Source organism: Cajanus cajan, chromosome 8, assembly GCF_000230855.2.
Source record: "Cajanus cajan strain Asha chromosome 8, NIPB_CcT2T_4, whole genome shotgun sequence".
Lineage (NCBI taxonomy): Eukaryota > Viridiplantae > Streptophyta > Magnoliopsida > Fabales > Fabaceae > Cajanus > Cajanus cajan.
The window spans coordinates 1,028,602-1,041,019 of NC_138524.1; the positions used below are offsets into that span (position 1 = coordinate 1,028,602).

Consider the following 12,418-nt stretch of genomic DNA (forward strand, 5'->3'; position numbering starts at 1 on the left):
ACCACTAGCTCTTAACTCTTTTCTTGTGTTTTTCTCTTCCAAAGCACTAAAAAATAGGAAGAGAATGATTGCATAGTAAAAAAACCAATGTCATCACCTCTACTAGTTGCATTTGAAGATTCTTCTTCTATGGCATTCATGCTTCTTACTTGACAAAATGTGAAATGATTATCAATATCCATCATAGAGTGAAAATGTTAAATTATGAATTGAATTTCTCAAGAAACACTTCTAAGATAAAACAATAAGAAAAATAAAATAAAATAACTTTTTTTCATAAACAATAATTAATTTAGGTCTAAGTTAATTTATAAAAATTATCTTTTATTAGCTTCATTAAAATCTTAATTTGAACTTATTTGCAAATTAGTTTTAATTTTTGGAGGATTTCGTTTCATTTTTATATCTTTTCTCTCTTAAAAGTGTTCCTAAATAAATTTATTCAAACATACCCACGTTTCATAACTGCAATTGAATTTCGTAATTATGAAGAATTATGTTAAGTTCATATATTATATGGTCATAGCAGTTCCTTGCGGATATTGAAATTACATTCATACAACCCAATAACCATTAACCACATGAAACCAAACGGTGCATCAATTGATACGATTTTGGATTTTCGGAAGAGGAGAAGAAGCAATCAAATTGAAACTTCTTCGCTGGCACAAAAGCAAGAGGATTTACGAGTTTCATCTTACACGTTGGGCCTTTATGGGCCAAACTAACCCCTCCAAAGATAAAAGCACAAGTATTTCAAGCCTCATAGCCCACAAAATAAAAAGCCACCTTTTATTTTAATATTTTAAAACTTTTAAGGCAAATTTTATATACACCTCCCTTTTTAATAGTTTTTTTAGAACACCTACTTCTCATCTTTTTTTCAAAAGATTTATCAAATACCCAATTAATTTATTTTTTAAAGATTTATATATTTTTTTTAAAAAAATTATTCACTCCATCTTCCTCTATTCCTTATATTTCTGTTTATTTTTTTTAATCACTCTTTATACAACTTTTTCTTCTTTTTACATTATACTTTTTGATTTTTTATATCCATAAATCAAGACATTTACTAGTTCATCTTTTTTATTTTTTAAAATCTATTTTTTTTTTTTTTGCATTCTTAATTTCATCATTTTTAAATCCTAATGTTTCACTCTATTTTTAATATTAAATACATTGAATACAAGATTATAAATTTTATAATTTTCAAATATATGACCTATTGATTTTTATGATGAATTATTTATTAGAAACAGCACATTTTTTTTTATTATCATTATGAAATTGTGTTTTATGATTCTTGAAATATAATTATGAAAGATACCTTTCACAAGTATATTTAAAGAATCATAAAACACAATTTCATAAGTATATTTTTGTCTTTCAAAAGTAACTTAAATAAATAAAGTAAAAAATTAAATATTCTCATAAAAAAATTATAAAATAATTTTTTTCCCACAATTTTATAAGGTTCTTATAAATTAATTTCGATTTATAAATAAGTCAAAAGACGAGCAACTTGCTAGAAAGGAATTAATGTGTAGTCTCGATTAACTCTTTTCAGAATTTGAAATTTTTATATAGATGATTTTTAAATTTTTTTAAAAATGATGTTAAAAATTTATTTTATACTTAAAATAAATTAAACTTGATAATTTTAAGATGGTAATATAATTATATATATTTTAGAAATAATAAATATAATAATAATTTTCCTTCTATTAATATAAAGTTGATTTTTTCATTGAAAAAAATCCAACCCCCTTAACTTGTTTAATGCTCGTATTAAAAAAAAAGAAGAGTGTTTGACCTTAAACATATATGCTCTTAATTGAGGTGTATTAATTTTTATGTTATATAACATAAATATTTTAGGTGAATTTTTAATTAATGCAAATGAATAATTTTGTAAATATAAAAAAAATATTTATTTTCATGTAATTAATGATAACATTTAAACAGGAGTGGCAACGGTATTTGTGATAACGTGGTGGCAGAAGTGACAGCAATTATGTTGGTGATGGTGAAAGTAATGATAGGGGTAATGACAACAATAATAGTGATGTAGTAGAGGTGCGATGAAGGTGGTGGTGGTGACAATTTCAATAACAAGAATGAAGACAACAATGATAAAGAAAATTATAATGACGACAATACGTAGTAACATCTTTTAATCTAAGAGTTGTAATTATTTATTCTTATATTCTCATATTAATAAGTGTTATTACTTGAGTCGTTTATTTAAGGAGTAAGTTTTTTTAAACTTATTTTGTTCAATAACTCATGTTCTATATCAAATTTCAACGATTCAATAGTTAGATTTAAAGTTTTTAATACATAGATCAAGTTTGAAATTTTTTTAAAACTTGAAAATCATTTGATACTTCATTTTATTAATTCAAATGGATGGATAATCATAAAATCATTTTATACGTTGATTTTGAATTAATAAAATAAAGTATCAAATTATTTTCAATTTTTTTTCAAAATTTTAGATTTGATCTATATATTAAAAACTTTAAATTCAACAATTAGATCATTGAAATTTAATGTAGAGAATTAATTATTAAATAGAATAAGTCTAGGTAAACTTATTCTTAGAGTAAATGAATCTCTCTTCACACACACACATGTGTGTATATATATATATATATGTGTGTGTATAAGGTGTAAAAAATAGTTATACTTAATTTAATGCTACTAAAATACTTTTTATATATCAAACCTTTTTTCTCCTACGAACATGATTTATGTAATGTTTTAAAATTGATAATCAAAAATTAATTTTCACTCATGAGATCTACTTTTTATAATTTTTTTATCAAACATTTTTATTTGTTACAAGGTATCAAACATTTAATTATCACTTTGTAATTTTTCAGCATTTTTTTCTCATGTTAAATCACCTATAATACTTACATTTTTTCTTTAAGGGTAAATAACTTTTATAACGTGTCATTTGATCATTTTCCAACACTCAATTGTATCAACAAAATTATAAATGTAAATATATTTTGTTGACCTCATTCATTGGTTGTTTAAGCCGTTTTGATTTTCCCGACGCAAACGCAAGAGCATGTGTATGGCCACAAAATATGGATGCAAAGACACATAAAACATAGTGAATTAGTTATTACAATCGTTAAGCAACAAAAAAAAAAAAAAAGAGGAAGTGAAAGCGACATCTTTCTATCTCTTGCTATATAATTAAAAATAGGAATTTAAATTCTCTTAATTTATTACCATTTTCCCATTGAGTAATAGTTGTCCTCACCATGCAATGACAATACGTGGTACTTTAATTCAATGCATTTCATTTAATATATATTTGTGGTTTTTTTTTAATTTATTCATTTTTTGGTTCAGATATTTTATATAGAGGAAAACAATTGTAAAGAATCGTAATCCCTCTCTCCCTTGTACTTTCTCTCTTCCTCTTCCATCGTTGAACCTCTGAAGTGATTCCCCTTTCCATGTGTTGGGTTCTTTTGACACCTTCTTTTTCATGTAAGATTCATCTCACATTTCCTATGCTTCATTGCATTTGTCTTATTTAATTCTGATGCAATTTTGATTTTTATGTGTGATCCTAGCAAGTTCCTTGTGAGAAGGGTTGAAACTTGCCACAATGAATCTGGCATCAGGTGTTGGTGGAAAGATTGACAAATCTCAAATTTTGTCCGCCGTTGAAGAGTATATATATATGATTCTCTCTTATTTTTCCTTCATATTATTATTCCTCATGATAACTATCACTATTTATATTGCATTGTTGTAATTGGGGGAACATTTATATATATGTGTGTTTTGGTACGAGATATGATGTTTAGTTATCAAGACAGATATATAAAATCAAATGTATTAAACTTATGATTCAGGTATGAGAAGTATCATGTTTATTACGGAGGCCAAGAGGAAGAGAGAAAAGCTAATTACACTGATATGGTGAGAGTTATTAATTGATATTTATTTTCTTCATTTAACAATAAATAGTTTTTACACAATCTGGTACTTGTTTAACATTATCCTTTCTTTCAGACACATGCTATCTGCCTTGCCAATTTATATATATCCTAATATAAGATTGTTACACTTTTTATTGTCACTGCTCGATGCTTTTTTTTTTTTTTTTTTCTTTTTTTTTTTAATGATATCAAGTGAATATGAACAATATAAAAATATATATTTTGGCTAGTCAGAATAGTGCCATACATATGCATGTCGGGATGGTTAAGTTAAATATTATGCACGTCGACTCTTCCTTTATTCTTAAGTATTATTTACAACAACAACAAAAATCACTTGTGTTGTTTATAATTGTGATTACTGAAGTTGGTTTGTTCTATCTTAATTGTTGTCAACTTGATTATCTAAAAAAACGTATCATAAGATCTCCATGTGTTTTTCAGGTTAATAAATACTATGATCTTTCAACCAGCTTTTATGAGTATGGTTGGGGTCAATCTTTCCATTTTGCACCCAGGTATCCATTTGTTGTATTATATTATGTACTAAATTATAAATTTGATGTAACCTCAACAAATCATGCATGTTACTAATTTTTTCTAATTTAGATGGAAAGGGGAATCTCTTCAGGAAAGCCTTAAAAGACATGAGCACTTTCTTGCTTTACAACTTGGCCTAAAGCCAGGACAAAAGGTTCTCATATTCGATAAAGCAAACTAAGATATGTTTTACTATTTATTAATTAATTAAATCAGTATAAATTTGTTTTTAGGTTTTGGATGTTGGATGTGGAATTGGGGGGCCACTAAGAGAAATTTCTCGATTCAGGTGTGTCTTTCCTACTTTTTGTGTGCTAGATTGTAAAATTTATCAAGTATATTATCGAAGTATTTCACATAAATAGTTATCTTGTTAACAAATTATGTTTCCATAAGTTTAGTTCTTTATGATTCTCAATCTGAATTGCACTTTGTTAGGTGCTCCAAAGAATTATATCCTACATAACTATTTATATTGTTTCATAATTATGCTATAAACTATTTATATATATCCAAAGAGTTAAGCTTGAAAATTAATAGGAAATAATTTATTTCTTTTTAATTAAATTTCTCATATGTCATGGGAAATAGTTTACATTATCTAGGCTGTCAAAGTCCTTGGTTCAATGCAATTATACCTTGTTTTGCTTCATGTGAATCCAAATTCTCCTCTCGATGGATAAAAGTGCAATGTTAATAATATACTACTAATATTCTACTAGTATCAAGTATGACAGAATGTTTATTTTAGAATTTTGTTTTTGTTTTTCAAGAAAAGAGTGGATGCACTTATAAACTTGGTTCTACTTGTGTAGCTCAACATCAATTACAGGATTGAACAATAATGAGTACCAGATAACAAGAGCAAAGGTATGTTGTGAATATTTAATCTATAAATTAAGCATATTGATGCAACATTCTGACCTTGTCAAACATCTTAAATTCTTAAAAACCTTGTTGATGAATAAATTACATCAGTTTACCACGTTTTATAATTGAAAAATGAGTAATTAGTACTAAATATTAAAAAGAAATATATGTTGATTTCTTATGAGCTTTCATTAATTATCAGGAACTCAATCGCATTACTGGAGTGGACAAAACTTGCCACTTGGTCAAGGTCGGTCTTCTGTTATTAACTTTTTTCCCTTTTTCTAGGGTAGGGGACACATTTGATTTTTTAAGCATGTATGAGTCTAGTTTTTGTACTAATTTTTATTCTATCATTTTTACGTCGTATTGGATTTATTTATTTTAATGGTAAAGTTTAATGAATTGCATTGGACATTTTGATAATAAAATGTTATAATTTAAAGCTATAACAAACAATGACATGATTATCATTTTTCATAATGCAGGCCGATTTCATGAAAATGCCATTCTCAGATAATAGTTTTGATGCAGTGTATGCAATTGAAGCCACCTGTCATGCACCAGATGCTGTACGTGACCATTTTTCATACTTTAATTCACTTTTCTTCAATTCTTCTAATACTACAATACAACTACATAATATTTTTTGTAGTTGTAGATGCACTCATAAATTGACATGCATACATGACCAATTTTCAACATGGACATGCTTACTAGCACAAAGTGTATTGTGTGTGAAACCGAGAATTTGTAAAACTCATTTAATTTGGATTGTTTGAAATTTCTATTTCTCTTTTTTGACATTGAATTGTGAATAGTATGGATGCTACAAAGAGATCTTCAGGGTGTTGAAGCCTGGTCAATATTTTGCTGCATATGAATGGTGCATGACTAGAGCTTTTGATCCCAACAATAAAGATCACCAAAGGATAAAGGTATGATGGATAAGTACAAAGAACTTAGAATTTTTTTACTTTATCTTCTACTTTCTGACTTTTCTGAACTTGGTTTATGATTCTATAAAAATAATTTTTGGTACAGGCAGAAATTGAGATTGGTGATGGACTTCCTGATATTAGATTGACCTCAAAGTGTGCAGAAGCTCTGAATCAAGCAGGTTTTGAGGTGAACTTATTATTATTCCTTACTAATATTATTTTTTTAATATTTAAAAGATGAATAATTTAATTGGCTAAAGGAAGATTCATTCCTTTTGTGGATGAAGGTACTATGGGAGAAAGATCTTGCAATTGATTCTCCTGTTCCTTGGTATGATCCTTTGGATACAAGTCGCTTTTCACTTAATACATTTCGTCTGACAGCTCTTGGACGATTTTTTACAAGAAGTCTGGTATTGCTACTAAAACTTAAATTGCTAAAAAAAATTTTGAATCATGTGTTGTTTTATTTTTCAAAATATTGATATTATTTGTGGGTTGTGAATTGGAATGTTTGTAGGTAAAAAGTCTAGAATTTGTTGGACTGGCTCCAAGAGGAAGTCTAAGGGTTCAAGAATTCCTAGAAAAGGCCGGAGATGGACTAGTTGAAGGGGGAAAGTAAGTTTTTTTTTTTGTTAATCCTTTAATGTCATTTTGAAATCTATTCAAAATGAAGTTAGAATTGGTAATTGAAATATAAAGAAAAATATTGCATAAAATAAATGCACTCATTTATTAGTCATATCACAATTTCCACTAATATGCATGGTAACCTCTATGCTGGGTCAAGTTAATGCTTTTAATTTAGTGCATATGAGTCCGAAAACAAAATATTGATAAATTAAATGAGACTAACTTTTGAATTTTTTGTTTTTTTGAATCGTAAGATTGTCAAACTTGATGTGTATATATGTTGTGTTTTCAGGAAAGAAATTTTCACACCAATGTACTTCTTTTTGGCTCGAAAGCCCGATTATAACATTTAATAAGGTGATCGATGTTGCAAATTACTAATGTGTTGAGGAACTAGTTATTGCATGGGAGTTCTTGGCCTTGCCAAAATGAGTTGTGTTGATTTGAGTTTCTTTTCTCTTGAATTATCACCAAGACCTCATTTGATTTCTTGCTATTATTTCCCAAGGAAATTTTAGTAACATATTTCATGTCGTTGAATTTATTATTTAAGGGAAATAATGATTGGTACAAAATGTATTGGATGAATTTTATGTACGAATAATATACATGTGATGATTTCCACCAGTTTTTTTAAATTTTATTCATTTATTAAATTAAATAATTATAAAAAAGAATAGAATTCATGCAATTTTTTACGAAAACACTTTTGTAACAAATAGCATATTTCATTATTTAAATAGGAAGTGACTTTATATTTACAAGCGATTAGAAAAAAATTAATTGAAAATTAAGATGGGTATATATTAGTAATTTTGTTATCAATAAAAAAAGTATGACAACAATGAGTGCATCTACACTAATTTATAATTACTAGGCTGACCCAATAATTTACACATATATATTAGTAGTTTAACTTAAACTTTACAATTTAAGAGGATCATCAGCCATTTAAAAGATGAGAAACACATCTAATTAAAAAAATAATTGCAAAAGATGATTAGGGGAGATAAATAAGAGACTCTAAATAATTCATTGAAAGATTGTAAAAACATGAGGTGTTCTCTAGAAGACAAAATTGAAGTATCGATATCTAGATTAACAAAGGAGACAGACCAAAGTAGTAGATTAATTATATGTTAAGAGAAAGACATGCAGAGAATTTCTCTTAACATGAAGAGCTATATCAATTCATATCTAAATAAATGATTTATTTTGTTAAAATAATCAACTATAAAATTACTAAACGACTTCTCATAAAAATTGATTGTAAATAAATTATTCTTAAAATTTTATATAATAATAAAACATATTTTTATAAAATTTATTAAAATACTTATTCCTATCCATTTCATTTTTTTGAAAAAAAATTAATAAAATGAAAAATTTTCTATATCATATTACCTGAAGGAGAAATACTACGATGTACTACTACTATTAATGTATTATAAGATGCACCAACACAATATCTAACATAATAGTTTTAAGAAAAAAAATATGCATTAACAATGTAAGATAAGTTTGCATCATCATTTAATTACAAATTATTATTTAAAATAAATTTTTTGAATTTACAATAATTATCTTTAAAATCATATTAAATTATTAATAATGGTTTTAATTGGCTGGCGTTATAAAAAATTTCACTCACAAAATATAACAAATCAAATCATATTTTTTTAATACGTAAGCTATTTTTTTTTTTATAAATTTGTAAAATAAATGTTATTCATATATATTAAATGATCATTAAGAAACAACAATAATGGTTTTAGATTTTAGAAGGGTAATATTCATAGAAAATTATTTTTACCTTGACCAAAACCAATTGTTGCTCATTTTATAGGAATAAAAAACAATGTTTACAAAATTTAGAAGGATGAAATTAATTTTTTTACAATATGGGGTTAGAAATATATTTAAGCTTTTTTTTGCTTTTTTTTATTTAAATATATTCAATAATTAAAATATATTGAAAATATATAAAATAAATAGTAGCAATGTTTTTTTTTTAATTTTTTCTGGCTTTCTTGCAATTATAATTGTGAATTTACACAAGTAGAAAAAAATAATCAGATTAATATATCTTTTTGAAAAACGAATTTTAACGTGAGTTCATAAGAGGGGGGAATTCTTGAAGTAACAAGTAGATAATAAAATCTCTTTGAGAATTAGAAATTATTAGAAAAAACTTCACCTATCTTAATAGTATATTTGTTGTTAAAAAAATAATAGTATATTTTCATACTCATACCAAAGAGTCTAAACTAAGTTGGTTGAGAGATGAGTAAGTATTATAAATTCTATCAAGTTCAATTCTAAGGATATTTGTATTGAAGAATTGTATATCGATTAGCATGTTTGTTAGATTTAATTAGAACGTTATTACGTGTGTTATATTTCGTTAGTAATTACGTTTATTGAATTTAAACTAAAATAGTGAGTTGTGCATATATTACCATAAAATAAATTGTATTTAAATATAAAACTTATTATTTTGATAATATCATGCTGGAAAAAGATGATTTTATCAATTAATACTCATTTAAAATTAAAGTATATGATAAAATTATATTTATTATGTTTTTTTTAAGGGTATTAGTTTTATTCATTTAGTAAAAATATAAATACAAACTTCTTTCTATTTTTATGTTTTATATATAAACTCTAAAAATTAAGAATTGTGTTGCATGTCATATCCAGAGTTTTAGATATCTAAATTGAATCAAGACTGTAGCACTCCTAATAGTCAAGCGCCTGTGGCCTAATGGATAAGGCGTCTGACTTCTAATCAGACGATTGTGGGTTCGAGTCCCACCAGGCGTGTTAGTCACTATTTGCTAATTTTGCTCCTTAGCATTTTTCTCATCCCACAATCAGAGGGGGAGGATATTGAAATAATGATGAATTCCTATTGGGTGGGATTCTAGCTCTAGTAATAATAGAGGCATTAGATTGATGAAATGGGAAAAAAACTAACCTTAAGAAAGGATTTTGGCAAGCTCGGTTTTCGTAGTGTACATATGTTCAATTTAGCTATGTTGGGCAAACAAGCTTAGGCTCTTCGCTGATAAAGATTCATTGATTGACAAAATATATAAAGACAAATATTACCTTCAAGGTGACTTTCTTAGTACAGAGTTGGGGTGCAATCCAAGCTATTCTTGGAGAAGCTTGTTGAGCACCCAAAATCTCTTGAGGGAATTAAGGAAGTTGGTGGAAGATTGGTAATTGGACTAGCATCCCTATTTGGGGAGAACTATGGCTTAGAAAGAAACATGGGAGTGGTAGGAAAGGATCTCCTGAAATATTAATAGTAGCTTGGGGATGAAGGTGGTTTAGCTGATAGATGGAGAGAACGATATATTGCTGGAATAATGAGGTAGTTTGTTCCATTTTTAAGGAGGAGGATAATGACATGATTAGAAACACTCCCTTGCTAAACCCGAACAATGAGGACAAGAAAGTGTGGAAGTGGAGTAGCAATTGTTGTTATTTTGTTTAGTCAACCTATCACAATTATATTAATCACCTTAAGGTTGAGGGAGACTGGGATACTTTTGGAAGCTTAAAGTTTTGGCCAAAGTTAAGATACTGATTTGGAGGATTTGTAGAGATTTCTTGCCTACCAAAATCAACCTTTAAAGTAGGGGTGTGCAATGTTAAGCTAGCTACCTTCTGTGAGGTAACAACTTGGAGAACACATGACATATTTTTGAGGGATGCGACTATGCATGCAAGTGTTGGGATATTAGTCAAGCAAAATATAAGGTTTATACCATTATGGCGACTGCACCTAGTGGTGGATTCAGTATTGGTGATCACAATGGTGTGTTCATCCAAGCCAGATCTAGCAGTTTGCCTTGTTATTTAGAACCCCATGAGAGCGAAGCTTGGGCGGTAGAAGAGTCAATTGGATTAGAGACGCACCAAGCTGATGATTTTGAATACATGGACCTAATTTATAAAAGTAGGTTATTGTTGAATAGATTAAGAGGCTATAGTATCAGCTTTACATCTAGACTAGCTAATTTTATGACCCACACACTTGCTAAGACATCATGATTGAGAGCTGACCTCTGTACCTTATTATATTCTTTATCAAGTTTTACCTCAACAACAAAATCTCAATCTCAAATTAAATCAACATAATTCAGAATTCATGAATGATTTAAGTAGAATTCTAAAAGAATAAGTAGAATTGCAAACTTTCCTTACCTCTGATTCAACACAAATAGAAGTAAAAGAGGAAGAAAGAAATCCTTTCCGAGCTAACATCGGACAGAAATCATGATCCTTGACTTTGAAACATTGAATCAAAATTCTACTACTTACCCATACTTCAAAAGGGATGAAAATTCAAGAAAATCAATAGGAGAAAAAGAAACTCTCAAACTCTAGAGTACTTATTTCTAAAAAAATTTCTCTAAATTTTTTCAAGAATAAATTTATAAAATTCAAATCTTAAAGAAAATCTTATATATCTTCTCAAGATTGGTCTGCTTAGAATAACCTCATAAATAACAAAATTCAATTAAAATTTTTAAATCCTTAAAATTTTACAATAACATTTAAATTCATAAAATCAATGATACTAATAAAAAGACATAGTGTTGCGATATAAAAAAGTGTTTCATTATATATATATATATGGAGCATATCAAGTGAGAGATAATTTATTATGAGAGATGAGAGGGTTAAAATATAACCTCTAGATTAATTTTCTATCACTTGATTAAACCTTAAATTTTCCCTCACTTGATTAATCTAAGGGTTATATTTTAATCATCTCATCTCTCATAATAAATTTCCTCTCATTTGATATGCTCCTTATATATAGATATGCTCCCTATATATATATATTTATATAAGAGAGAAAGAGAGATAGGTTCACATGTGTCAAACTTTTACACTAACACAATTTCATACTTTTTACATGATAAAATTAAGGAAGACAATTGTTGAGTCCAAAATTTTTTGAAACAGGTCAGAGTTTATAAATTTTCATATAAATAAAAAAATTCATTATTATTTCAATATAATATTTTATTTTGACAAATAATATTCTTTATTAAAAATAAATATTATAACAACAATAATAAAAATTAAACTTAAATTTTCTCACATCTATTATTTTTCAAAATTATTAGGATGACTCTAATAAATCTATTTTAACAGATAATATGCTATTTAAAATATAAATATATGCAAAAAAAATTTACAATATATATATATATATATATATATATATATAAAATTATCAGTGGATATATAACAATAACATACCCACAAATATATAATTTATGTAAAATCTTTAATTTGTGTGGATGACACGCGTGTTGGCGGCAAATGAGTACTGTATTTTGTTAACATTTGTTGTTATAAACATTTTCATCGAAATATTTCTTTTATTTATTTATTATTTTGATTCAATGATTGATCAAACTATTATTTTAGTATACT

The 12,418-nt window shown here is 26.9% G+C and overlaps 1 protein-coding gene and 1 non-coding gene across 4 annotated transcripts; both read left to right on the forward strand.

The window, feature by feature from the left end:
• Positions 1 to 3,372: 3,372 nt before the first annotated feature.
• Positions 3,373 to 7,582, forward strand: LOC109799147 (cycloartenol-C-24-methyltransferase). Of its 3 annotated transcripts, none has more exons than XM_020359675.3 (14): positions 3,373 to 3,513; positions 3,600 to 3,699; positions 3,885 to 3,951; positions 4,416 to 4,489; positions 4,581 to 4,665; positions 4,745 to 4,800; positions 5,327 to 5,381; positions 5,584 to 5,631; positions 5,870 to 5,953; positions 6,203 to 6,319; positions 6,426 to 6,509; positions 6,610 to 6,735; positions 6,843 to 6,940; positions 7,248 to 7,582. In XM_020359675.3, the coding sequence occupies exons 2-14, from the start codon at positions 3,635 to 3,637 to the stop codon at positions 7,306 to 7,308; spliced, it is 1,020 nt and encodes a 339-aa protein (XP_020215264.1). In that variant the 5' UTR covers positions 3,373 to 3,513; positions 3,600 to 3,634; the 3' UTR covers positions 7,309 to 7,582. The 3 variants fall into 3 exon arrangements, with proteins under 3 accessions (XP_020215264.1, XP_082918816.1, XP_029127242.1); XM_083062690.1 differs by having other exon boundaries at positions 3,381 to 3,513; positions 3,604 to 3,699; XM_029271409.2 differs by lacking the exon at positions 3,600 to 3,699 and having other exon boundaries at positions 3,381 to 3,513.
• Positions 7,583 to 9,708: 2,126 nt separating this feature from the next.
• On the forward strand, positions 9,709 to 9,781 carry TRNAR-UCU (transfer RNA arginine (anticodon UCU)). The gene has a single exon. It is a non-coding gene; the product is annotated as a tRNA-Arg (tRNA).
• The last annotated feature ends 2,637 nt before the right edge of the window (positions 9,782 to 12,418 follow it).

What these genes read in the sequence shown, in the direction of transcription:
- LOC109799147 (XM_020359675.3), top strand. Translation starts at nt 3,635, where the DNA reads ATGAATCTGGCATCAGGTGTTGGTGGAAAGATTGACAAATCTCAAATT. An exon ending in AAGCTAATTACACTGATATG is followed by an intron (nt 3,952 to 4,415) that starts GTGAGAGTTATT and finishes TGTGTTTTTCAG; the next exon opens with GTTAATAAATACTATGATCT. An exon ending in CCTGTCATGCACCAGATGCT is followed by an intron (nt 5,954 to 6,202) that starts GTACGTGACCAT and finishes AATTGTGAATAG; the next exon opens with TATGGATGCTACAAAGAGAT.